The sequence below is a fragment of the Endocarpon pusillum genome (assembly GCF_000464535.1).
Source record: "Endocarpon pusillum Z07020 unplaced genomic scaffold scaffold1300, whole genome shotgun sequence".
Lineage (NCBI taxonomy): Eukaryota > Fungi > Ascomycota > Eurotiomycetes > Verrucariales > Verrucariaceae > Endocarpon > Endocarpon pusillum.
Window position 1 is genome coordinate 279300 of NW_006913659.1, and position 24920 is coordinate 304219.

General features: G+C 49.9%; 8 protein-coding genes across 8 annotated transcripts; 5 read left to right on the forward strand and 3 right to left on the reverse strand.

The window, feature by feature from the left end:
* Positions 1-1121: 1121 nt before the first annotated feature.
* Positions 1122-2449, forward strand: EPUS_00743 (uncharacterized protein; the record flags this gene model as incomplete). Its single annotated transcript, XM_007801523.1, has 6 exons — positions 1122-1308; positions 1358-1428; positions 1483-1868; positions 1939-2000; positions 2056-2306; positions 2354-2449. The coding sequence occupies 6 exons, from the start codon at positions 1122-1124 to the stop codon at positions 2447-2449; spliced, it is 1053 nt and encodes a 350-aa protein (XP_007799714.1).
* Positions 2450-3048: 599 nt separating this feature from the next.
* EPUS_00744 (uncharacterized protein) lies at positions 3049-4227 on the forward strand (the record flags this gene model as incomplete). The annotated part of the gene is made up of 1 exon (XM_007801524.1): positions 3049-4227. One exon carries the CDS (start codon positions 3049-3051, stop codon positions 4225-4227), a length of 1179 nt encoding a protein of 392 aa, XP_007799715.1.
* A 563-nt stretch (positions 4228-4790) lies between these two features.
* On the forward strand, positions 4791-6729 carry EPUS_00745 (uncharacterized protein; the record flags this gene model as incomplete). The annotated part of the gene is made up of 3 exons (XM_007801525.1): positions 4791-5178; positions 5235-6076; positions 6202-6729. The coding sequence occupies 3 exons, from the start codon at positions 4791-4793 to the stop codon at positions 6727-6729; spliced, it is 1758 nt and encodes a 585-aa protein (XP_007799716.1).
* A 1514-nt stretch (positions 6730-8243) lies between these two features.
* On the forward strand, positions 8244-8804 carry EPUS_00746 (uncharacterized protein; the record flags this gene model as incomplete). The annotated part of the gene is made up of 1 exon (XM_007801526.1): positions 8244-8804. The coding sequence occupies one exon, from the start codon at positions 8244-8246 to the stop codon at positions 8802-8804; it is 561 nt and encodes a 186-aa protein (XP_007799717.1).
* A 1164-nt stretch (positions 8805-9968) lies between these two features.
* Positions 9969-10355, reverse strand: EPUS_00747 (uncharacterized protein; the record flags this gene model as incomplete). Its single annotated transcript, XM_007801527.1, has 1 exon — positions 9969-10355. The coding sequence occupies one exon, from the start codon at positions 10353-10355 to the stop codon at positions 9969-9971; it is 387 nt and encodes a 128-aa protein (XP_007799718.1).
* A 2379-nt stretch (positions 10356-12734) lies between these two features.
* On the reverse strand, positions 12735-16003 carry EPUS_00748 (uncharacterized protein; the record flags this gene model as incomplete). Its single annotated transcript, XM_007801528.1, has 2 exons — positions 12735-13913; positions 14525-16003. 2 exons carry the CDS (start codon positions 16001-16003, stop codon positions 12735-12737), a joined length of 2658 nt encoding a protein of 885 aa, XP_007799719.1.
* A 1638-nt stretch (positions 16004-17641) lies between these two features.
* Positions 17642-18120, forward strand: EPUS_00749 (uncharacterized protein; the record flags this gene model as incomplete). Its single annotated transcript, XM_007801529.1, has 2 exons — positions 17642-17866; positions 17956-18120. The coding sequence occupies 2 exons, from the start codon at positions 17642-17644 to the stop codon at positions 18118-18120; spliced, it is 390 nt and encodes a 129-aa protein (XP_007799720.1).
* A 1090-nt stretch (positions 18121-19210) lies between these two features.
* EPUS_00750 (uncharacterized protein) lies at positions 19211-24600 on the reverse strand (the record flags this gene model as incomplete). The annotated part of the gene is made up of 8 exons (XM_007801530.1): positions 19211-20320; positions 20370-20409; positions 20465-20594; positions 20904-21152; positions 21205-24123; positions 24174-24378; positions 24418-24499; positions 24557-24600. 8 exons carry the CDS (start codon positions 24598-24600, stop codon positions 19211-19213), a joined length of 4779 nt encoding a protein of 1592 aa, XP_007799721.1.
* Between the last annotated feature and the right edge of the window lie 320 nt (positions 24601-24920).

Here is a 24920-nt window from a genome sequence, read left to right on the forward strand (position 1 = left end):
AAACAGACATGGGAATGAAAGTGCCGGTATATATAATAACTAGCTGTGCGACTATTAAGGCCACGGTCTCTTTTGGTCCGACAGAAAGCATGAACCAATCCACCATGGTTGCTCCCATCCTGGACGAGATTCGATATGACGAGTACTGGAGACATGTGCGACAGTAGCGGAATCACGTAATTATGGCAGGACAGCTCAGGACGTAGTACTCAATGTTCTGGGATACATTAGCCCGAAAATCGGATAGGGAGGGGTCAAGGGCCATCTAGAGCCTCACCGCTTACTAAGCAGGCCTAAAGCTTATAAGGAAGTCAAATGACATAGTCGATAGGAGTGTATCTCTTGACAGATATGTTCTTAGTGTATTTTAACTGTCTTTGGGACATGACTCTGTATCGCAAATTGCGGTGTAAAAATTTGGTGTTACACGGCACCGTGTGTTGCACAGGCTGCCACATTACATTGCTGACCAATGTGCGCTGTGTTCCGTACCATCCATGTGCCTTCTTTTGTCTAATATGCACTTTGCACTACCAATTACTGACCTGTGCTGCTTCACAAGACCTATTCGTGGCAGTTACCACTACCATTACCCCTGCCTTAAGCAGTGTTGTTGCCATTGCAGTAACAAATCAGGCAATAAGACCGTGTTCCATCGCCTGTTCCATACATGAGTAGAGTCTTAGCATGCAAGTAAGTCGTTTGAATCCTCCGGACTAGCATGCAAGTAAGCCGTTTGAATCCTCCGGACATGCATGCGAATCCTTCTGACCTCTGAATCTAGCAAAGATCGCCGGCAAAGATAAGAACAAGGAGACATCAACAAGGGGGAAGATCCCACCCCACTTCATACCAGTGCGAGCAGACTGTCTTGTCCCAACTTACGCCATTTGTTAGTGTCTGTCCTTGAACGGTCCCTGGCCCTCTTACAGTCAGCTGCTCCGTACTCGGTGAAACCTAGTATCGACGATCTGGCCAGTCGACCTGTCTCAAGGCAAAATGTGCTTTGATATCAACTCTTCTTGTCGCTCTCATATTCACCCCGGCCCATACTCAGTGTAGTGCAATACCATCTCCTCCTATTCTACCTCAATATTGCCCTTTCTTTAGTCCTACCCAGCATGGTACAGCTCAAGGCGAGCGGGAACTCTGCTGTAGCTGTGTCCGTTGCCATGAGCATAGTTGCCTCGATTGCTCTGATCGCTCGCTTCGTTGCCAAAATCAAGATCAAGAAACTGGCAGTGGAAGATGTAGTGATTATTGTGGCCTTTTCGACGTATAGCGGCTACGTTGGCGTGATTCTGACAGGTGACGTGAATATCGGGTTTATAGCTGCTAGCTAACAATGCAGTCATAGGTATGATGAAAGCTGGCGGCACTCTAGACTTATCACAGACCGATTTGATTCAGACAACAGAGCTCTTAAAGGTTCATGGTACCGGACTATTCATTCTCAGGGGTGATGGCTAAGTTTTCGAACAGTACGTCTATATCAGCGAACTACTCTTCACCATTACTATCTCGCTCGTCAAGATATCAATCCTGGTCTTCTACCAGAAGATCTTTTCAACTCCTGGGTTTCGAAAAGCCTCTTTCGTTGTGGGCAGTGTTTGCATTTTATGGCTTCTGGTGTGTTGTCTTGTCAGCGTCTTCCAATGCAGGCCTATCTCTGCGGCGTGGCATTTCGAACTCGCTCTTCTCGGCCAGGCACAATGCATTAAATATGGCCATTTTATCATCGGATACGAGCTCTCGAACGTGCTGCTTGATATTGCAATTATTGCTCTCCCACTTTCCATGCTCAAAAAGCTTCAGCTTGCCCTCGAGCGGAAAATTGTCGTGGCATGCATGGTCCTCCTCGGTAGTCTGTAAGTTCGTTCATTCCCCGCAGATTCTCGATATTTGCAAAATGTTCCCGATGCTGACAATACCATCCAGTGTATGTGTCATCTGCATCATTCGGATAGGCTACATGAACCAAACGGCTTCCACCGACACATGTAAGCTTTGCTGGAGTCGCATGTTTGCCAAAACCCATCTGATATACCCCCGCAGCTTCCCTTCCTATCGGTCTCGATTGGTCGACGGTAGAACTTGCTATAGCCATCACATGCGCCTGCCTTCCGTGCTACGGCCCGTTGATCAACTCGGCCAAGCTTGCCCAATATATCAGCAGTTGGTCCAACTCGCGCCTGTTGCATGGCTTCAGCAAGGACCGCGCCTTGAAGTTGAACTACGACCAGGAGAGCTCCAAGTACGAACGTCTTGCTCAACCGTCCGAAGATATCCAGCATCTGACTCACAATGTACCATTGGCAAGCCCACCGGAAAGGTACCATTTGAATTCAATTAGGATCCAAAGGCACTTCGAGGTAGTCTAACCAGACAGATTGTGCCGAATGAGGTGGAAGCTGTTCTCCTAGGAGAAGTTCCGGCAGACATATGCTGAGCTGTGTGTGCACGAACTGCTGAGCAGAGCAGTGATTGGTTGCATACTGACCACTCCAGCGCCGAGGGGAATGCAGACACCTGTAGAATGCAGTCACCTGTAGGATATTGACAGTACGTTGGTTCATATTCAGGCCACACAAGATAGCCGATTTCTATCCATTACTACCACCACGACCCATTAACTTGAAATGTGAAAATGTGCGAACAATCACTTGTGTTTAACACTATTTAGGTTAGGATTAATCTAGGTGATGGTAAAGATGAATTTCAACAGGCGTACGAAATGCACGATACTAAGCGGCCTTAGTTCAATAACAATGATTGTAGCCCGTGGTTGTAATGTTGTAGCTTGATTCTGCTCTCGTAACAAAGATGGGACTGTGTCACCGGTCTGGTGGCACAAACATTATTTGAAGCCTGCAGCCTCCTAGCTATAACGCACGAATAGCCTTTCTACAGCGTTGCTTTTATGTCCCTAATATCTTTTCTTTCGTTTCCCCCGTTTTATTCTTCACTATTCCCCCGTTTCTGTCTGCCCTTCATCTTAGCGATAACGCTGATTCTATCTATAAACAACGACGAAAAAGATTACTCACCATGGCTTCCTCCAAACCGTTAACGGCTCAACAGCCGATGAAAACATTTTACATCATCCTCTTCGCCTTATGCAGCGTGATTCGCGTCCCATTTCTGCTACTCTACTACCTCCCTCGTTCTCTCCGGCCGCGCCTCACCTGGTCCTACAGAGCCGCCGTGGGAACCGCGCTTGTCAGAATTTACTTCACCTTTATCACCAGCATCCGCCTCTCCACCCCGCGTTCACTTGTCCCCGGTGCCGACGAGTCGCGCTTTGAACTCCTCCAGCCCGGCCCCACCAACGTGTATCGTGGCGTGCTACAGCAAAACCCAGCCATCCGCCCTACAACCCTTGGTTGTATTTGGCTCCCGCGTCTCCCCTCCCTCTCCACACTCTCCTCCTCCTCCTCCTCATCCACCTCCTCCTCCTGGTCCTCCAGCCGCATGATCCTTCACTTCCACGGCGGCGCCTACGTCTGCACCTCCCCGCGCCTGCCCGTCGCGCAGTATGGACCCAGCATGCTATGCTCATCACTCTCCGCCACCGCTGTGCTACTACCCCAGTACCGTCTCGCCTCCTCCAGCGCCGCCGCCTTCCCCGCCGCGCTCCAGGACGCCGTGACGGCGTACGCGCATCTACTAACGGTCGGTGTCCCGCCGTCACGCATCATCGTCAGCGGCGACTCCGCTGGCGCGCACCTAGCACTCGCCTTGATGCGCTACCTGGCTGAGAACAACAGCAGCGGTCTGCTGCCCCTCCCCGCTGCTGTGCTGCTGCACAGTCCATGGCTCGATATGCTGCTGCCGCCCACCACAACGAGCGTCGACCAGGCGACAGGTGATTACCTCCCCTTATCACTGTTGGAATGGGGCGTCACGAGCGTGGTCCCTCCCGAGGAAGATGCGGCTGGGCCGTATTTCTCGCCGCTACGACATCCGTTCCGGATTGGGGTGCCGCTGTGGGTGCAGTCCGGGACGGCGGAGCTGTTCTATGCGGATGCGGAGAAGTTCGTAGAGAGGATGAGGATTGAGGAGAAGAAGGAGGAAGGAGGAGGCAGTGAGATAGAATTCTATCGATTTCCGGATGGGATGCACAATACTTTTGCGGCGGCGGGCGTCATGGGGTTAGAGGCCGAGGCGAAAAGTGCACTGGAGGGGGCGAGGAAGTTTGTCAAAACTTGGTGTCCGTCTTGGAGGTAGGACTTGGGAGGTATCAAAGAGTACTTGGTTGGGGGACTACGTAGTACGGCGGACTATTATAGGTTTAAGGTGAATTTCAGTTCTCAAAATCCATTTTAAAAATCTTGACCGCTCTATAGTAGCGTCTTAAGGACTCCCTCTTAAGTTTACCCAGCTTCCTTATTTAGCAGCTTCCTTATTTAGCAGCTTCCTTGTTTGATAGCTTCCTTGTTTGGCAGCTGGCCTCTTAGTACTTAAATCTCTCTTCTCTCTAGATAGATTCTGGTTCTCTGCGCTTAAAAAGACATTCCATTGACCTCCTACTGTTCTATTGCCCTTGCACCCCCCTAGGATCCTAACACTATGTGCTGCTACGCCGAATAAGAGTCTCACTTACTTCTAATGCTGTGCGTATGCCAAGCTCCACGATAGCTCTACTCACTTCATATCTAGTGCGCATGACATAACCCTAAGCAGCCTACTCACAGTCATACGCATCCAACACCAACACCTTTTCCTTAGACCATCTACACCTGAGTGGTTCTTCGAGCCCTCAATCTTTGCTGGACTGTGGTTACTCGGTCATGGCAAACTCCATCCTCCTACTGCTGCTTCTGCTACCTCTCACCTTTGCGCTTCATAACTTATTCTGCCTCTTCCTCAACTATCGGATTGCACGCAAGATTGGAATTCCTGTCATCGTGCTTCCTGCTAGTCCAGATAATCCAGTATGGATGCTTACATCTGGTCCCGTGCTATCCATTGTCAAAGCCATCTTTGGAGACTGCTCGGTTACCAAATATGGTCAAATTGGTTGGGAGTACCATGAAAAATACAGAGTGCATGTTAAACATGGTGATGCCGTGGTGCTCGTCACTCCCGCTCATAATTGGGTCTATGTTTGCAATGCGGAGGCCTTCAACGACATCTTCCAGCGCCGCAATGCCTTCGCTCGACCGCCGGAGATGTTAGGTATGTCCTCAAATGCTGATCCTTGTCACAAACTGTCGCTGATTCTGAGACATCAGCAATGCTAGATGTTTTTGGGCCGAACATTTCAACGGTAATCAGCCTTACATCCTCAGTTGACGGACCCTGGCTGACCACGAACGAGGCAAATGGGGCGGACTGGCAACGTCATCGTAAAATAACAAGCACACCATTTAATGAGCAAAATAGTCATCTTGTATGGGCTAAGGCTTTGCGACAAGCGGATGAGGTTTTACAATTCTGGAAGTCACTGGGCACTCCAATCAGACGTATCGCTAAGGATACCCGAACCTTGTCCCTCCATGTCTTATCCGAAGCAGGATTCGGCAAGTCATATTCTTTCCGGAAATCCACAGAAGCACCTAAGCCGGGCCATGTGTTCAATTATCGAGACTCGCTTGCCTTGATCCTAGAAAATATCTTCTTGATTCTGATTTTTGGTCCGAAGTTCCTCACGAATCAGTTTCTTCCCAAGAGCTGGACTCGAATAGGCCAAGCGACATTGGATTTCAAATTCCACATGGTAGAAATGGTTGAGGAGGAAAAACGGCTCATTGCTGAGGGCAAACCTGGAGGGGGAAATATCATTAACTCCCTCATACGAGCGTCAGAAGAGATGACCAAGTCAGCTCGTACAGACGGTTCAGGTTTCAAAGGTCTCACCGAGGATGAAATATACGGCAATATCTTTGTTTATAATTTCGCTGGACACGACACCATGGCCATTACGCTCAATTGGGCTCTCTACCTCCTCGCAGCGCATCCGGAAATCCAGGACTGGGTCTCCGAAGAATGTAATGCCGTTATACAATATGATCAGAGTTCTACCTGGACCTACGACGAGGTGTACCCCAAGCTCAATCGCTGCCTCGCCGTTCTAGTAAGTAGACCATTCTCTACTCCCCCTTCCTTCCACTGCATCTTATCCATCTCACCTTACACCCCAGCTATGAACCATCAGCACGCACACCCCATTTCACTGACTACTGACGTCTCCCTCTTCAGCTGGAAACTCTCCGACTCTGGGACCCTCTAATCGGAATCGCCAAATCCACTGGCTCGACCCCCCAACCTCTTACCCTCAACGGGCGTGTCACCACTATCCCGGCTCGCACCCGCGTCATCCTTAACATTAACGCCATCCACACGCACCCCAAGTACTGGGGCTCCGACAGCCTTACCTGGCGCCCGCAGCGCTGGATCCTCCTATCCAACCCCGCAACCGAAAGCACCCCCAGCAACACCTCGCCACTGGCGCACGAGTACCTGTACACTCCACCCAGAGGAGCCTATGTGCCATGGTCCGACGGGGCACGTGTGTGCCCGGGCAAGAAGTTTGGACAGGTGGAATTTGTGGCGGCGATGGGGGTGCTGTTTCGGAGGCATAGGGTCGAGGTGGTGCCGGAGAGTGGGGAGAGTATGAAAGAGGCTAGGGAAAGGGTTATGGGCGTTGTGCTGGATAGTCACATTACGCTATTGTTGCAGATGAGGAAGCCGGACAGCGTGGGACTTAGGTGGGTAGAGAGTGGGTGAAGGGGACGGCCCAGCGGCATGCGGAACTGGGAATCAGACCTGTGGACGTTGTTAGGAAGTAGTACCTTCAGGATGCCGGATTCGTTATAATTCATTCACGCGGAACTACGGCGGACTATTATTAGGTTAACAACACATTAAAATTTTGAACTCTGCATCAACTCTGCACTAACTCTGCATTAACTTTGTGGCAATTTTATCCCTTATAAGCCTGAATAAACCCCTGCGTAAGCATCCTTCCTTATAGAGTTTAGCGTTAAGAGGTACCTGTATTTAGCGGTATCCGTGGCCCAATGGGTGGATCCCTAGGGACCCACTTTGCAGGGGGGGTCCCCTGGCAAAGCCAGCGCGCGCAGCGCGTGGCTGTCAGCTCAACGCGTTTTTTGAACAGAAATTCAACTCCTGTAGATTCTTGACCATAGCACCCTCATAACATGCCTGTTTCGAACGAAGATATCGATGATTTGGTGGATAGGGCCGTACGAGAGATCCGTGCTGCAAAAGAGGAGGGAGAGCGCTCTACTGTTGCAGCAAAAGCGCGCGAACTTGGTATCCATAAAGATCGTATCCATCGACGACTCAAGAGTATAGGATCTTGTATAGGTCGAAAGGCAGCTAATCCAAAGCTCTCTGCTATCTAAGAGGCATCTCTTATTCGATATATTCTCTCTTTAGACGAAATTGGCCACTCTATACGATATGATCAAATCAGCAATGTAGCAAATGCTATTCTTCTTCAGGATCATACTACCGACACTCCTGCGCCCTCTGTAGGCTCAAAATGGGCCTGACGCTTTCTAGATCGACATTCTGAGCTTCATAAGGCTAAACAAAAGCCCTTAGAACTTGAACGAAAGCTGGCTCATGATTCTGACGCTATTTTGAACTGGTTTGAGCGTTTTCGAACGCTCTGAGAGAAATATTCAATACAGAATGAGGATATCTGGAATTTCGACGAAACAGGCTTTCGGATAGGCGTTAGCAAGAGTCAATGGATAGTTACTGCTTCGCGGAGAAAAAGGCATTATTTACCTTCTGATAATACGCGCGACTTTATAACAGCTGTGGAGGCTATTAGTGCTGGCGGAGCAGTTATTAATGAGATGTTGATTCTGCCAGGGAAGGTTCATTTAGAGCGTTTCTATCATGAGCTTTAAGGAGAGACTTTAATTGGCTTATCAGATACTGGATATTCGAATGATGAGCTTGCGTACGAATATATTCAGCACTTTGAACGCCAAAGTCGACGAACGCGTATAGGAGCTCATCGTATCCTCCTCTGTGACGGATATATGAGCCGTTTTACGCGAGAGATCCTCGAATTCTGCGAGATCAACCTTATTTACGTTTTTGCGCTTCCTCTACATACTTCTCACGTCCTCCAACCGCTTGACGTTGTTCTATTTCAGCCGTATAAGCATTGGCACGCCCAGGCAGTGGATCAAGCAACTCGAAAAGGATGTAGCAAATTTGATAAGCTAGAATTCCTTGCTGCTATTCAAAGTATTCGCCAAATGACGTTTAAAAGGAACTCTATCCTTGATGGATTTCGAGAATGCGGACTTGTTCCTTACAATCCAAATATTGTACTAAATAAGATCCAAGAATATCAACCTCTTACTCCTCTAAATCGACCATCTACTCCTCCTGACGCTCAAATCTGGCCTCCTGTTACACCTCTAACAGCTCAATCTCTTGAAAAGCAAGCTATTCAACTACAAAATGCAACTCCGAGTCGTCAAACAACATTACAAGAGAAATTCATCAAGGGGGCTCTGATTCAGGCCAAAACTGCCGTACAAATCCAGAAGGATCTATCAGAATATACAGCAGCTGAAAGAGAACGAAAAGAACGAAGATGTAGAGGGCAACGTCAACTACAAAATGGAGGAGTTCTTTATGCCGAACAGGCTCGAAATATGACCAAACAACGAGAAGAAGAGGGGGGTACACAGGAGATGAGGGCTCAAAAGAGAGAGCAAATCCTACGAAAAGAGCTAGAAGATGAGCGTCGGCGTACAGCAAACTTGGAGTGGACCATCATAAATGGCCCTCTAGAAGAAATAGAGGATTAATATCCCAATTCGGCGAATTCTAAGCTATCTGTACTCCTTCGTAGTTGAATTTCTGTTCAAAAAACGCGTTGAGCTGACAAACGCGTTGAGCTGACAGCCACGCGCTGGGCGCGCTGGCTTTGCCAGGGGGACCCCCCCTGCAAAGTGGGTCCCTAGGGATCCACCCATTGGGCCACGGATAAGGTTATTCTGTAGCCTTACTGATGCCGCCGAAAAGTGCGTCCTAGCGCTAATTTGAAGCTGTATATCTTTCCTAATCGGGTATAGGATAGAGGGTCTAGAGTGGAGAGGGCTTCCGATCTGGGGGACCCCCCCTGCAAAGTGGGTCCCTAGGGATCCACCCATTGGGCCACGGATAAGGTTATTCTGTAGCCTTACTGATGCCGCCGAAAAGTGCGTCCTAGCGCTAATTTGAAGCTGTATATCTTTCCTAATCGGGTATAGGATAGAGGGTCTAGAGTGGAGAGGGCAGGGATTCTGTTAGCCAATCAATTGCAGCTATCCTCTGAAGTTGTTATTGCCCTCGTGCCTCTGAACTTGGGCCAATTTGTCACGATAGCCCTCAATATGGTGTTTAGCACACCGTCGCATACCCTCAGAGTGCATTTCGTAACGAATTCTACCCTTGGCCAGCTCCTTAATGCTCTCAAAAGAGGAGGTTACTCTCATATCCTATAGTGAGTCCTTGAGATACCCCTAAATTGGCTCAATTTGATTCAAATCAGGAGAATTGCTCATCCAAGGAGCCCTCAACACACCCATATCTCCGAGAGAATCCCACGCCTTCTTATGAACACCAAGATTATCCTCAACAAGCCAAACATTGCCTTGGTTGCCATGACGACGTTGAATATCTTGATAATAGGGTATCAAGAGAGGGATCAAAATCTCGTTGCGATATATCTACTAATCAATGCCCCCCTTCTTGTTATCTCTCTTAAATTCAACGTATTTAAACACCTGTTCTGCTGTACGTTTTCTTTTGAATCCCTTGTTGCCTTGATAACCTTCTGCTCGTCGTTGTTGATTGTGAGAAATAACATTATTATTTATCTCTTGTAGAACGTGATTTTCAACGGTACCAGAGACGTGGGCATTAGCCTGTTGAGATAGGGCTTCTCGCTTGTGATTCGCATTGTATTGATTAATATCTTGCCTTGCTTATTATTTATCCTCCTCTGTTTCTGGCTCCCATATCCAAAAAGGGAATTTGATCTCATCTTCGTACAGACCAATTGCACCCCATACCATCAATTGAAACTGCTCTGCAGGATCAAAACGTGCGTAGAGATGTGGATCTGCACCTTTTGGCTTTGTAATCTTTGGTTTGTTCCTAAAATGCCCTCCAAAATGACAGTAAGTTTCGTCGACAAAGATGAATATAGCACTATTCTCTTGCTCCTTAGTAGCCCATTCCGCATATTCAACGCGTAAATCTCGAACGTCGTGAGTAAGAACAGGCTTATTTGGCTGTACGACTCGAACTAATTCGTGATTGTTCAGAGGATCGCGATGCTTGTGAGCGATATTTTCGGCTGTGCTGCGTGCCATTTTGAGTCCTGCAATATAGGTTGTTACTACCTCAATAGGAAGCTCAAAATGCTCATGAAATAGCTCTCTTAACAATTCGAATTCGCTTCAAGATCGAGTTTTTCAGCAATTTCGGCGAATTTCAAGCCTGCTAAAAGTCGCAGGGCAACGACAGCAACGCGCTTTTCGTAAGGGATTTCGCCATGATGAGGAGGCATAGCTATAGCTGCTTGTTATAGCTAAAGGGCAACGTATTTCGAGTAGTTGTTGTTGAGATACAACTGTTTGAAATTGGCTGTTGATTCGCCAGAATTTGGCGGAGATGGATCTAGCGTGGTGCTAGACCCAATTAGGAAGGGACGCACTTTTCGGCGGCACCAAGTATGTTACAGGACTTGAACACGCCAAGCACAGACAGGCGCTACGAAGCTGCCTGGCGCTCTGCGAAGGAACTATGACAGACTTGGACAAGACTGGACCCTGAATAGAGCAGCCATGAGCACGAATCTCTTAGCCTATATAAGCACGCTTATTTCCCAGATAGTTTCATAGTCTTCATAGTCAACTCATGTTATTAGCTCTTACCTAGAAGTTGAAGACATCTCGTGATCTACTTGTGTACCCCCTGTTCTATAACCCAAACCCCTTTGGACCTCACTTCTGGTTAAGACTTATCTTGACTTATTAAGCCCTAACACCTTAGCATTAGGAATATCAAAATTATAGAAGAGTACTATAGCCTTAGCGTTAAGAATATCAAAATTCATAAAGATTTAGCTGCAGCCTTAGCGTTAAGAATACTAAAAGTAAATTATAAGAGTAAAACTTAAATTAGCTATGTTAGGCTAATTATTAAGGCTAGAGATCTATAAATAATATTATTTGATAGCTCTTAAAAGGCTCTATTTAAATATATAGTATATAGATTATAAATAGTATTATTTGAAAGCTAGAAGAGTTAGCTTTCGAATGATATCATTTATAGTTTTATAGCTATAATAATTAGCCTTTTTCACGCAAAAAATACTAGTCCTAAATCGGAAGGATGCCCACTTGGATGTATTCGGGTTCACAAGGGATAAAATGTGGGAACTGTCAAGAATTTTGGCACCTAGCTCCGGCCCTATTCTCCATTCAAAATTGTCGATTATTGTGGAACATTTAGTCTTCACGTTCTGTTGACCACTGAGGCTCTGTCCAACGTACACCAACTTGAGATGTACGATCCATGTACAATGGTCACCGACTTTTGGCGACATCTAGACCATGCAGAGATCAGCATCGCTGAATCTCTGAAGGCTAATTACTTCTCACTTTACCCGTCTTTCCTTGTTTGCATATATAGATTATATGCCTGTTCCGCGGCAACCTGATACTGTATGGCTCTGTATGGCCAAGGTGTATCAACAGTAGCGTGTGTTTGTAATGACTTGAAACTCTAGATACAGATTCTGGGGGAGACATATAAGTAGTAGTGTTGGACCAAAAGGACCACAACCCCCAAGTACTAGCGACTTCTTAAGTGCCACGGCAGCATAACGCTCAGGGGCCAGAATATACGAAGCCGCAAACCAGCAACTCTCCAAATCAGATCAACCTGCGTCGGAAGTCGACATGCCTTACATCCCGTGAATGTCATGTAGCCAACAAGACGCACTCCTCATCAGCGCAGGCATTGTCCCTGTCCATGCATTCCTTCGTCTCCTGCACTCAGGCTGCATCGTTATGAGAACACGGTCAGCGCTGTAGTAAAGAGCGGTTCTGAATGGACCACGTCGCAGCCCAACGCCTCCTTCATTCCCTGCACCCTTTCCATACAATCCAGCCTGGGGAGGTCTGGAATTCAAAAAGAGAGCACTGCAGCATTAGTGGATCCTATCTCTCGATTCTGATGGTCGGTCCAATTGAAGGCGACCATTTGTATATCGGGCCAGCTGTAGAGGTCTCTCCTCTCGGCTTGGCGATAGGCGCTGTGACCATGACGTCCAAGAACGTCGATGAGCAAGAGCGAGAACCTGACGCCTGTTGCCAGTGTGCCACTGCAGATTTGACCTGGGTCCTGATGAGGCATCGCCACGATGAAGCGCACAAGAATCATTCGAGATGAAGGCGTGGTTCGTTCTGGAAACTTAGCTAGTTGTCTTCCAAGGCAAAAGCAGACGGCCTGACTCGGGAGGCGGTTATGCGACATACCCAGGAGAATAAATGTCTGAGATCAATAGAGGATATCGAGAATTGTGGCCGCACTTGCTGTATGCTCTGTTGTGAAGATCTCTCTACCCACCTCGATCCTGCTGACACCTTGAAATGTATGTGCCATTACAACCAAACTGGCCACACCATATATACAAGCTCGCCTCTCAATCTCAATCCCCAGCTCTCATAAAATGAACACACTCCTCAATCCTGCCAAGCACTCTTGCGCACGACATCGCCCTGACTCCTACTCTTCCCAATCCCAACCTTAACTCCCTTCCAATCACCCTCCCTCTCCATGACCACATCCCCTCCTTCATCTTTATCCCTCCGCCGTTCTTCCAGATAATGCCTTCCCCCCTCATAACAACCGAGATACAGTCCCGACCCAAACGCCGTCCAGAGCGACCTCAACAATGCGCCGCGGAACATGCCCTGGATGCCCTCGGTTTTGAGGATTTGCTTGGTGAGGGAGAGAGCGGTCTGCCTGGATGTGGTCCCCGTTGTTGTTCTTGAAGTGACATGGTCATGCAGGGAATGCGGGTTAGAGTCTCTATTCTTCGCCTCCTCGCCCGCCGCAAGCATGATCCTCGTCTTGACCACATCGATCGGCGTAGTGATCCAGGCAGCGCCCGTGCCCGCCAGCGCGGCACTGAGGGCGGTTATGCGTGCCCGCTCAAAAATCCCATCAACCTTCACCTCCTCTGCTTCTCCCCCTCCTTCATTATCCCTCAACCGCAGCCTTTTCCGTCTCCTCCTCTCCAAGAACCAGCCCTTCAAATGCTCAAACATTGGAAACTGCAACCCTGTAAACGGCAGATTCCTCGCCGCTAGCGCCGTATAACCCCGGAACAACTTTGTAGGCTGCCTTTTAAACTGTTTCAGCACTTCCATCGTCGGGCTCCTCCTCTCCCCCTTCCCTCCCGTCCGATCTTGGCTCCGGTTCCAGACCTGGGCATTCTGCTTCAGCACCTCCGCCGGGGTTAGAATCGCACAGCTCACCAACTCCGCGCCACCGGAGCTGAGGGCGTGGATGGCCGGTTGGGGCAGGTAGATGGTTGAATTGGGGGGGATGGAGTCCGAGAGGGTGGACTTCAGCGCTTCATAGGTGGTGAAGAATGCGCCGGAGCTGGGGATGGTCACGAAGATGACGGTGCCGATTCCTTGGTAGAGACCGCGGAAGAGGGAGGGGTTGAAGTGCGTGTGGCGGGATAGGAGGGAGGAGCCGGTGAGACGGGGGTGTTTTTGAGAGGGGGAGGAGGAGGAGGAGGGGCGGGGGATGGTTTTGTAGAGGGTTTGGTAGTTGGGAGATTGGATGCGCGTTTTTAGGGTGTCGAGCGGATAGACGAGGAGGTCGACGGTGAAGGCTGCGAAGGCTCCGGCCTGGGGGGATGAAGAGTCAGTATGCGTCTTGGTAGCTAATAGGCCGCGACGGTAGGTGCATGCTAGGGGGTGGAAACAGAGAGGGCTTGGGCGCGAAGACTCGGCCGACCGTGCGTTGTATTATGAGCTTCAACTTACGAACCAGATGTCAGTGTTGGTGTTGAAAGACATTAGATTATTGCGAGTTTAGGTCAAGAGTCGCTACAGCTGGTGCGGCCTCTTGTAGGCTTGCAGACGATATACCAAAAAAGATTGGGAGCTCGGATGATGATCGTCATGGAACATTGGTTCCATCTTATCTTATCTATCGTCTTGGCTAGGGGTCATCTTTCAGGGGCGTCAGGGCCTTCAGGGGGGCTTCAGGGGGCTTCGGGACAACATCACGCCTAAAAGAATTTTGGGGAGTCTTTGAAATTGATTGAGCAGTTGTTGCTATATACAAGTCCCTGAAGGGCACCAATGCCCGCAGGATTCCATCACATTGTCGAGCGATTTCAAATGCAAGATCCAAGTGCCAAACTCCAACAAATGCAAGACAATTGCCCCCGGACTCCTGGGTGTCCGTCCAGCCATTCCCAAAACACCGTGCTGTCCAAACCAACATCTCATACAAGCCCAAATGCTTCATCCTCTGACACCTCGCTGTGCACAAAGAAAAAACCTGCACCATCCCGTAGAGCGCCATTTTTCATCCCACCGATTCCACCCCCATACCCGACCGGCAGCCCATCATCCTTCTTCTCGCAGTTCTTGCACTCCCTCAAGTGCCTCTTCAGATGATCGGCCCGTCTGAACTTCGTCGGGTTCACGCCATGGTTGATGCAGAAGCGACACGCAAACATGGTCTTGCCGCCCAGCTCGATTCCCTGCGCCTTGGCCCTCTGCCGGTGCGAATCCGTCTTCTTGTGCTTCGACAGCCCGCTCGCATCGTTGAAGTTGGAATCACAGATGTCGCAGTGGTGCCGGCGGATCTTCTGGTGCACGGACTCGGTGTGGCGCCGGAATTCTTCCTTGTTGCAGCTCTTGTACGAGCACCCTGCCACTTTGCAGCTTTGTTCAATCCGCTTTTTATGTGCTGCCGCTCGGCGTTTTCTGGGAGTGTTGTTGCGAGAGGATGCGGCAGAGGTAGTGTTGCTGTGGCTGCTGTTGGTGGTAGTGGAAGAGAAGTAGGAGGAGGCCACGGTGGTGCTATTGATGGAGGACGAGGAGAAGGAGGACGAGGAGGCGATGGTGGCGTTATTGATGAAAGAGGAGGAGACGACAGGGGATGTTAGAGGAGGAAGAGGAAGCTGTCCTTCCAGTTGTAGCTGTGGTGGTGGCGCCGCTGTGATCTGCGCCGGAAGGGGAGCGGGAGTGGGAGAGTGATCAAAGTAGGAGGCCTGCGGTGGTGGTGGTGGTTGGTAGGTAGCAGAGTTGTATGTCGAGGGGCCCGCCATGGGCATATATGGCGGCGGATAAGATGATCCAGGCTCCTGGATGTCGCCAAACACGTTATTGGGCACAGTTGTGTCAGGTACTTGTTGCTCCTCATGAAAAGGGGGAGGAGGAGTGCTGAGGCCAGCCAGAAGTCGTTCTAGGGTGGCATCAGAGATATCTGGGTATGGTTGATGTGTAGGGACGAATGGTGGCTGAAAATCGTCGTAGCTGGTCGTCAGGGAGTCCGTCTGCATATCTTGTTGTGTAGCTACTGGTATTTGGTGGCTAGTCTCTTCGACAGGGTACTGGGAGCCCTCAGGGGGTATGACGAGGGAAGCGAGGTCGAAAAGGTCTTCATCTGACATAGCGGCCAACATGTCATCGTGGATGGCACCCGCACTCTGTAGAGATTCTTGATGCCACGCAGGAGGGTCGTTGATCATGTTGCCCTGCGGCTCTATATACTGGTTGTGTTGAGTATATGTGCAGGGCATCAAGGGTGTAGAGCTATGTGCCGAGTTGAGTGGCTGCAACATATCTTGAGATGGAATTTGTGATGATTCAGCGGTCTCCCCAGTAGTGAGACCTTGCCACATCTGTTGGTCTTGATATGGTGTCCAGAAGATCTCCATGTTGCTATTCATGTCGCTGTTGAAGCTGTTGTATGATGCCATGTGGAGAATGATAGTATGGTGCGGAAAGAATGACTGTGTTGAAAAGTATGTAGTAGAACAGTGGTTTCAATATCACAGTCAAGTTCTTATTTCGGTGGTGAGATGAAGGAATAGATTTCTGGGTGGAAGAACCTACAAATTTATGTACATGGCATTCCTGAAAACCACATGTTCCTCGCTGAATCCCGGGTCACGGAGCGGAGCCATCGGGAGAAGCGTTTTGACCCTTTGCTGTTTTGATCCAGAAAATGGACACATGACTCCTTCAGAATGCCAAAGGAATGGTTCAGGCTTGAGCAGAGCATCTCAATCATTGGCTGGGAGGATTCGAGCCCATCGCGGTTCCTCTTTCAGATGTTGAAAAGAGCAGAGGCGTGTTTTAGTTCACGATCTTGGGGGTGTGGATTTTAGCCCAAACGGGAAACGTAGTCACCGCACGGTTCTCTCAACGGTTTTTGGCGCGGCCATAAGGGCCTCGTAAGTATGTATCGGGTAATCAGCGGTGGAGCCGATGGTGGCGGAGTGGAAATCATTAGGAATAGTATCCACCAAATGAATGTCATGTGCATCAACGGCTTGTGCCTTCCTCAATCGGAAGGGGATGTTGCTGCCTCAACGGTGTCTTCCCTACCAAGGGTGGATAAAGCGGCGAATTTTGTCCATGAAGTCGAAGCTGGAAGCCCGCAACACTCTGACGGAGTACTCGAAGAAGGTCTCGATTGCCAAAGAGCGCAGTGCAACCTTATACGTTCGATCCAGGACGATTACAGTGGGAAAGATGACGGTCGGTGGATGTGCTGGGCAATGGTACGCTCTTACGGCAACCATGATCTCGATAATCAGTCGATCAGTCGTTCGGATACACGAGACGGGCGTAAACGACAGTGATACAGCTCTGCATTGTTGAAGGACTCGGAGTCTCTTGGTGCCTTTTACGAGGTTGTCATTGGCATTGATGAGATAATGATTGATGAAGATGCGGGCTCTGTATTCCGGCGTGCTCGAGACACCTCTCTAGGATACCGTTTCCCATCTATCAAGACAGATCAAGAGGTGTTCTTGATATTCTTCTGTCTATCCTAGGGGCCCTCCTTCGAGTGACGTTGAGGATCCACCAGCAGCTTGAGCGACAACGAGAGCACGAGGAAGTTGGGCTGCAACGATTGACACTCATCGTTTGCGGTTTTGATATTCGATGCCCACACCTTCACGCCATAGTTCGTTTCCCGCCACGTCCGCCTTTCCAGTGTTTTCATGGTGGTTCAAAAGACATCCCAGCAATGTGATAAGATGGAGGGCATAGGATCAAGCAAGCTCTGGTGCCAGTCGGCTTTTGCAAGAGTATTTCAACAGTCTCCGTGCATTTATCATCATGCATAGCTCGAGCGTGCTTGTGTCTAAATGCAGATGTTGTGAAAGTGATTTGCAGTCACGACGTTGTGACTTGGATGTTGTTCTCTTCTTCCCAAAGCGGAACTGCGGGACGATGGCGCAATCTAGTCGATCATCCGCACTGACATCCCATCCCACCTCCGACACCCTTGACCCAGGTGGTTTATCACCCCTTCCAGTCTTGATGCCTTGGTGACAATCTCAGCTCTTGTACATACTTGGGTCAAACCCGTTGTGGCAGCAGCCATGGGCAATCTCTGCTCCAAATCAGCAAACAAGCCCGACGCATTCCCAGGCCAAGGTCGAGTCGTCGGCACCTCCTCCTCACAACCCGCATCCTCCGCGCCCCTCCCCCGGAAAATAACATCGAACTCACCCGGCAAACCTCTCGGAGGCAGCAGCGTCAACAGTGGTGGAAACTTGGACGGGGCAGCCTCCGATCCTCGAAGCGCAGCTGCCAAAGCCGCGGAAGTGAGTCCTTACTCTTGCTGTCGCAAGGCAGCGGCTTCCATCGTTGCTGCTTGCCCTCCATGCTAAAGGCCTCCTAACACGCGCTTCAGGAACGTGCGAAAGCGGCCTCAAGAGGAACGTCTGGTGGCAAGCTGTCCGCGCAGCTGGAAGCGCAAAAGAAGCAGACGAGGAGTGAGTTGTTGGCTGCTGGGTCGAAGGAGGAGCAGCAGGCAAGGGCTGCGGATGCGGTGGCTGAGGCGCGGAATTACAACTAAAATGTGAGACTCGAACATTGCTCGTTCAGGCTGGAGTGATTATTTTCTAGGGATGGGGCAGGTGTAGTTTCGAGCTTGAGCTCGACCAAGGGTACATCCGGGCGGCAGTCTGCGAGAGGTACTGGAGGGAAGCACTTGGATGTTCGTCTGGCATGTTTGACTTCCTGAAATATCCTGCTACAGGCGGCAGCATATGAAGCAGAGGCGCACAGCAGCTCAGGCGTACAGGCGCACATCACAGCGGCCGGACCCAACGTTCGAGAAGAAAATAAGGACACAAACTTTCCCACGAAGATACATATAAACCAGAGCACCTCTTCCTCGCGCAGAGTACAAGACATCAACCTTATCCTCAAGATATTCGAGGCAGCACGAGCAACTATCCTTCCTCTTGAAGGACCTGAGTGTCAAGGTCACACCCATTCACGATATTACTGTCCTCAAGCAATCTTCCATGCACCCTAATACGTCCAGATCCTTACTATCTTTCTTCCCTCACTTCCCTTTCCCTCTTCCGTGTTTCCTTCAAGCTACAGCCAGCACCCTGTTGCTCCCTAGTACCATCAAACAGAAACTCTAGCTACGGAGATTCGGTCATGGCTACCGTACTCGCAGAAATCCTTCACTGGATCACATACTACAAAATCCTACGGATACGTTTCCTTGCTCTCGTTCTTTATCTATACACCTATGCTATTCTTACCTCCTGTTATTTCTAGTCTCGAACTTCGCGAGTGAAATTGGTGCATCTCACAGGCGGCACTATGTTGCTGGCTGTCTAGGCAGTATCAGAGCATCAGAACCTATAGGGGATTTGGTACTAGTATGTTGTTCACGGATCAAGTAACTCACTCGGTCAGGTTATCGCCTACTACTACGCTGGCGGTGGCACATAGTTCTCGGAAGTGTGGAGCTAACTAGCACAGGTACTCAGTATACAGGATTTGACGTCCTCACTAGTTAGCAGCACCTGCTCCCCTGTGGGCTAAAGGTCTCCCCTCTAGTTTGATCGCTATCTACGAAATGCCTAGCAGAACACGCCTCTTCCCACTCCTCGCAACAGCTCTGCTCCCTGCTCTCTTGGGCCTCCTCAATCCCCACCCACCCCCTCCCCCGGCAACAAATTCCCCCTAACAGCAAACATCTTGCCCGTCGTTCCCGCCACAAATCCATCAACCTGCCGGCTATACTGCTCCACCTGCCTTGAGTTCAACATACTCTCCAATCGATTCGGCTCCGTTGGTAACTTGAACAGCCTCTGCCACTCATCCTCCGGCAGTAAAGCCTGCTTGGTCGACGCGCGCAGTGCGTTCTCAGCTTTCCGCTTGGCTTGCCACTGCGCAATCTTGTTCTGTTCGCGGGCGAGGGCGCGAGAGTAGTAGGAGAAGTTGTTGGATTCCGTGTGGTGGGTTTCGATGGAGTCGAGAAGGAGGTCACAGGTTTGGGAGAGGAAGGGGTCGATGTTGAGGGAGAGGGTGTCGTAATTGGGGTGGAGGGGGTTGGAAGAGAGGAAGGGGTTCGTTTCTATGGATGAGACTGATGTAGGTTCCTCCAGCGAGGTGGGTGGAGGTGGTGTGGGGAGTTGGTGTAGGAAGGTGGTGAGGAGGTGGGAATTGTGTATTTGGACCGGAAGCTCAACAAGGATGTCTTGATATCGAAGGTTGGATTTTTGAAGACTGTTGCTTGAATTAGCTTTGCTCGAGGGAGTGATACGAAGGTGTGCGACTAACTTCTCTGTGGTGAACTTGTTCTCTTTGTAAGCCGCCATGAACTGTGGTGATAGTCGGAAGGCTCGCAGGCTAAGAGCTCCTTGTGAACTTCGGCTGACATCATGTACCAGCGCAACGGTGTTCTCGTTGAGGTCTTTTTGGTAGTAATACTGGTTCTCGATGAAATTGGTGTTGCAAAAGTTGCCCATGTTGGCACTTGTATACCAACCAACACTCTGTGCGTCTATGTTGACCTCTCGCAACATTCTGATCATCTCCGCCTGATATCCAGTATTTGCTTTCGCTCGAGGTGCGGCAGCCGCTGTGTTGATGTGCTGGCCTTCATAATGTGCCTCGGGTGGTATTTCGATGATGGGCAGTGGGAAAGCGTTGGTGATTTCGAGTGTGCCGTTAACGTCCATGCCCACAAGAGCGCCGGTCGCTGTGGTTGGGAACCTTTGCGAACAGTGTTTTATGATCTTCATGACCACCTAAGGGCGTGTCAGCATTGTGGTCAGCAATTCCAGCATTATCGCATACCAAGCCCTCGACCTGGACGGCCTTGAGTGGCGTCTCTTTCCTAGAACACGTCAGACTCAGACGGGTTTCTGGGGTTGGATTAGAGGGTTACTGACTCGGCCATTGCCATGTCTGACTTGCGTATCCAGACTGGTCCAGCTGCTGGCTCTGCTTGACCGTGAAGCGGATCTCGAAAATCCTCCCCACGAAGCGGATTTTGTGTGGCCTCCATCGGGAAATTTCGCGCTAGCAATCACCGCTTAGCTAAGTAAGGCCCGAGGCTGGATGGTGGTCAAGAACGAGGTTGATGCTGCAAGGGTATTGAGGAACTGAAATATGACGACGACGAGCGGAACTTCATCTGTTGGAAAGATGCTGATTGTGCTTCCAACCTCGAGTACAAGTTAAAGCGCTAGGGGTGCTCGGATTGTATGAAGGTGTTGCGGAAACCTGGAACACAGGCGAGCCTGCTGATTTTCGGGCAAACGTCACAAAGAAAAAAGCAATGGCAATATACTCTATTTCATCTCGCTGCTTAGACTACACTGTATCTACCTGGTGCCCGAGTGTCGGTATCAGCTGCAGCGATAGTGCCCTCTTTCAGCAACCTCATCAGCTCCCTCATAGCATCATGCACCACGACTTCGGTGTCGCCTTCCACCAAAATATACAGTTTCGGATTGTCGTTCGGACCCGGGTCCTTTCCAGCAGCGTAGAACGATCCTTTGGTGGTGATCGAGGTGCCAGTAGATTCAAGGATTTTGGCGACATTGGTTCGATTGGTGACAGCCCAACGAGCTTTTTCTGCAGAAATATTAGCATGAGATCTGAATAAGGAGAACAGAAATTGACTTACGAGGAAAATCGTTAATCTCAAGTGTCGCATGGAAAGCTCCTGCATCTGGTCCTTTGTTATCGATGGGCACCCCTTGCCGCATGACACCCGCTTTCGACAATTTGGCGGCGATGTTTTGAACCGCTGCAGCGACCTTGTCCATTTGGTTTTGTGGCCCTGTCTCCTTCTCGGTCCTATGCACGGTGATCTTACCATCAAGATCAATGCCTTTGGGAACACCAGGTATTGGCTCCGGTTTAGCGTCGAGTGCTTTGATACCAGATGCGGCTTTTGCGAAAAGATCATCACCAACAGTATCCTTGTCTTCCTTCTCGTCCTCCTCGCCTTCTTCACCAGTCTTGAAAGTCTTGCGTTCGCGAGCTTTAGCAGCATCTCGTTCTTGATCCAGGCGGTCCAGTCCCTTGCCACCAAATCCGCTTGCAGAAGCCTTCTCCTTGCCTGATTTGACCTTCTCGTTAAACGCTTCCACCAATTTCTGCACCGGTTCTGGAACTGGTTGGCCGGATTGCTTGAGCGCTTTGGCGATGTCAACTGCATAACGATCTTGTTCCTCGGTTAAAAACGTTACGGCAGTTCCCGTGTTGCCTGCTCTTCCAGTCCTACCCGCACGATGCACATAATCCTCCAAATGATTTGGTGCATCATAGTTGACCACGAGCTTCAGCTGTTTGACATCCAACCCTCTCGCTGCCACTGAGGTTGCAATAAGGATCGGGACAACTCCGGCCTTGAAATCGTCGATTGTTGAATCTCGGTCGATTTGATCTTTGCCGCCGTGTATTGACATGCAAGGGTATCCTTTCCTCATCAGATCTCGCAGCAACGAATCTGCTGATTCCTGGCGGTCAACGAAAATGAGGGCCCGATCATCTTCATTCTTCTCGTCAGAGTACATGTTGCCAAGCAGCTCGAGCAAGCGTATGAATTTATGATCCTCGTTGCGCACTTCAACGATTTGAGTGATTTCCGGTGCAACAACGCTACGTCCACCGACAACTATTTCAACAGGCTTGGACAAGGTTTTGCGGGCCAACGCTTCCATCTGCCTCGGAAAGGTAGCGGAAAACAGGACAGTCTGGCGATCAGGACGGATATTCGCCAGAATCTTCATGACTTGCGGCTCGAAACCCATGTCAAACATTCTATCGGCCTCGTCCAAGACGACATATGTGACTCGTCGTAGATTGGTTACACGACCTGAATTTGCTGCGAGTAAGTCAATCATTCGACCAGGGGTACAGACTATGATTTCGGCCCCACGTTTGAGATCAGCAATCTGGTCCTTGATAGGTGCTCCTCCGTAAGCGCAGACTGCCCTCAAGTTCAATGCTTTTAGAAAAGGTCTGCACTCTTTGTGGATCTGTGTCGCCAATTCACGGGTTGGTGATAGGATCAAACCGATCGGGCCTTCTAGCATATCCAACGGCCGCTGATCCTTTATGTGTCTGAACATTGGCAACAAGAAAGCGATAGTCTTGCCTGAGCCTGTCTTCGCGACACCGATAACGTCTCTTCCGGAGGTGATTGCCGGTATCGCTTGAGACTGAATTGAAGTAGGTGCTGCGTATCCGAGCTTCTGAATCACATCCAAGGATTGTACGCCCAGACCACATTGGGCCCATCTTTGTACTGGTTTTGGAACATCTACTCCACGTACTTTAATACCATCCAATTCGAGTCGCAGGTTGGCAACCTCGGCTTCGCTCAAACCTGACATGTCGACAGGCTCGCTGTAGAAGTTCTTCCTAAATGGTTCATATTTTATCTTTGCATGATTGACTGTTGGTATATCCTTTTTCTTCTTCTTGCTAGCCATGGCTAGGATGTCACCTGGATCAGCATCAATGGCTGTGAGGTCAACCTCGTCGTCACCAAATATTGCCTGAGGCTCTTGCTGTCTTGATTTCGAGGATTTTATACCATTTACGCCAGATGCTTTCGACGGCGTAGCTCTAAGTCCCAACATGAAAGCGTCCAAAGGATCTGCATCATCTTCTTCCATTGCATCTGGAGGTGGAGCCTCCGGTTGAGCATCTGTCATAGATGTATCACCGCCGTTCGCACTGTTACTTGGCAGCATACCATTCTCCGCTTTATTTCTTCCAGCTTGAGATTGCACCAGCTCCTCTCTTTTCTCAGCCGCAGCTCGTGCTGCCGCCAGCCTTTCCTCTTCTGAACCATCAACCTGCATGTCCACGTCATCATCGTCACCGTCATCGACATCCGCTCCATCCTCCTTTACGCCGTTAGTCTTGTTCAAGTCAACTTCTCCAAGAGGTGGCGTGGGCAACTTCTCCAACTTTCTGCGGCTAGATTCTTCTTCTTCGAATACTGGGCCGGTCTTGGACTTCTCTGCCTCTGACGGAACTTTAGCACCGAGACCGAATCCGCTAACATTGCCTCGGGTTTTGAAAGATGCTTGGAGACTGTCAGCTACGAACATAGGATTTGGTTGGCGCGGTGACTGACCGTTCTTGGTGGTGCTGTTAGATACTGTTGTATTGTCAGCCTTAAAAGTTCCTGACGTGCTTGATACAGCAGACTGTTTCGGGAGCTGTGGAGCAGCCAGATCAGCGCCCAGAACCTCTGGAGTGGCCGCTGGTACGTGTGCCTTCTTGACGATTGCTTTTGGATCAAATTTGCCAGCATATGGTACAGGTGATACGTTGCCTGGGACGGCTGGTGACTGAGGAGAGGAGGCAACTGGGGAAAGTCTAGCTTTCTTATCGATTTCGGTAAGAATGCTTCTCGCACCTCCAGCTGCTGCCAGTTCGGCATCTTTTTTAGCCTGCTCAGCAGCTTGCTTCTTCTTCCAAGCCTCTAACTTTGCAAGGCGGGCAGCCTTCTGTTCTTCAGCATTCTGATTTGGAGTTGATGGCTTGGAGGTCTGTATCATCAATTGAGCGGCTGTGTCTTCCTCTATGGTGAAGCTGTAATATGGACTTACTTCGCGAGATTGACTGGTGGACGGTTTCGCCGAAGCCTTCTCCCTGCCTTCTTCCCTCCTAGTCTTCCGCCTAGAGTCAGTAGAATCGTCTCTTCTTCGACCATCGCGCTCTCTGGAGTCTTGCCGCCTGCTTCGATAATCTTTGTCACGACTTCTACGACGATCGTCTCGATCTTTTGACCGCCGTCGATCACGTGAACGATCTCGTCGCCCAGATTTGTAGTGGTCTACATCTCGTCTGTCATCGTAGCGCCTGGCTGGGGAACGGTCTCGTCTTCTGTAGGTCTCTCGATCACGCTCACGCTCCCGGTCCCGATCGCGATCGCGTTCTCTATCTCGGTGGCGGCGCTGATTGGGAGGTCGGTAAGTACTTTGGTCTTTGAGGTAGAGCAAGGGTTTGTTTACCTCCGGACTTCGAGACCGAGATCTTCTACGATGGCTTCTTCCATCGTCCCGCCGACTTCGATCATATCCGTCTTCCTCCCTCCGATTTCGCTTTGATGAAGAGTACGAGCTTCCTACAGGTGATGGTGAGCGAGTATCCCCGTGGCGAGCCATCTACAGAGGCTGTAAATGAGTGAGTTTTACTGCTTGACCCGCATCAAGGACCAGGCGAGCTTCTCGCGATATTGAAGACGAGGTTTTGAACAAATGACGTGTAAAAATTGTTGGCCGATACGAATAAGCTGGAATAATTCCGCCCTGACTTAGGCGAACATCTGGCAGCTCAAGGCGAAAAACGAAGGTGAATAGAATATTCTGTGAATCA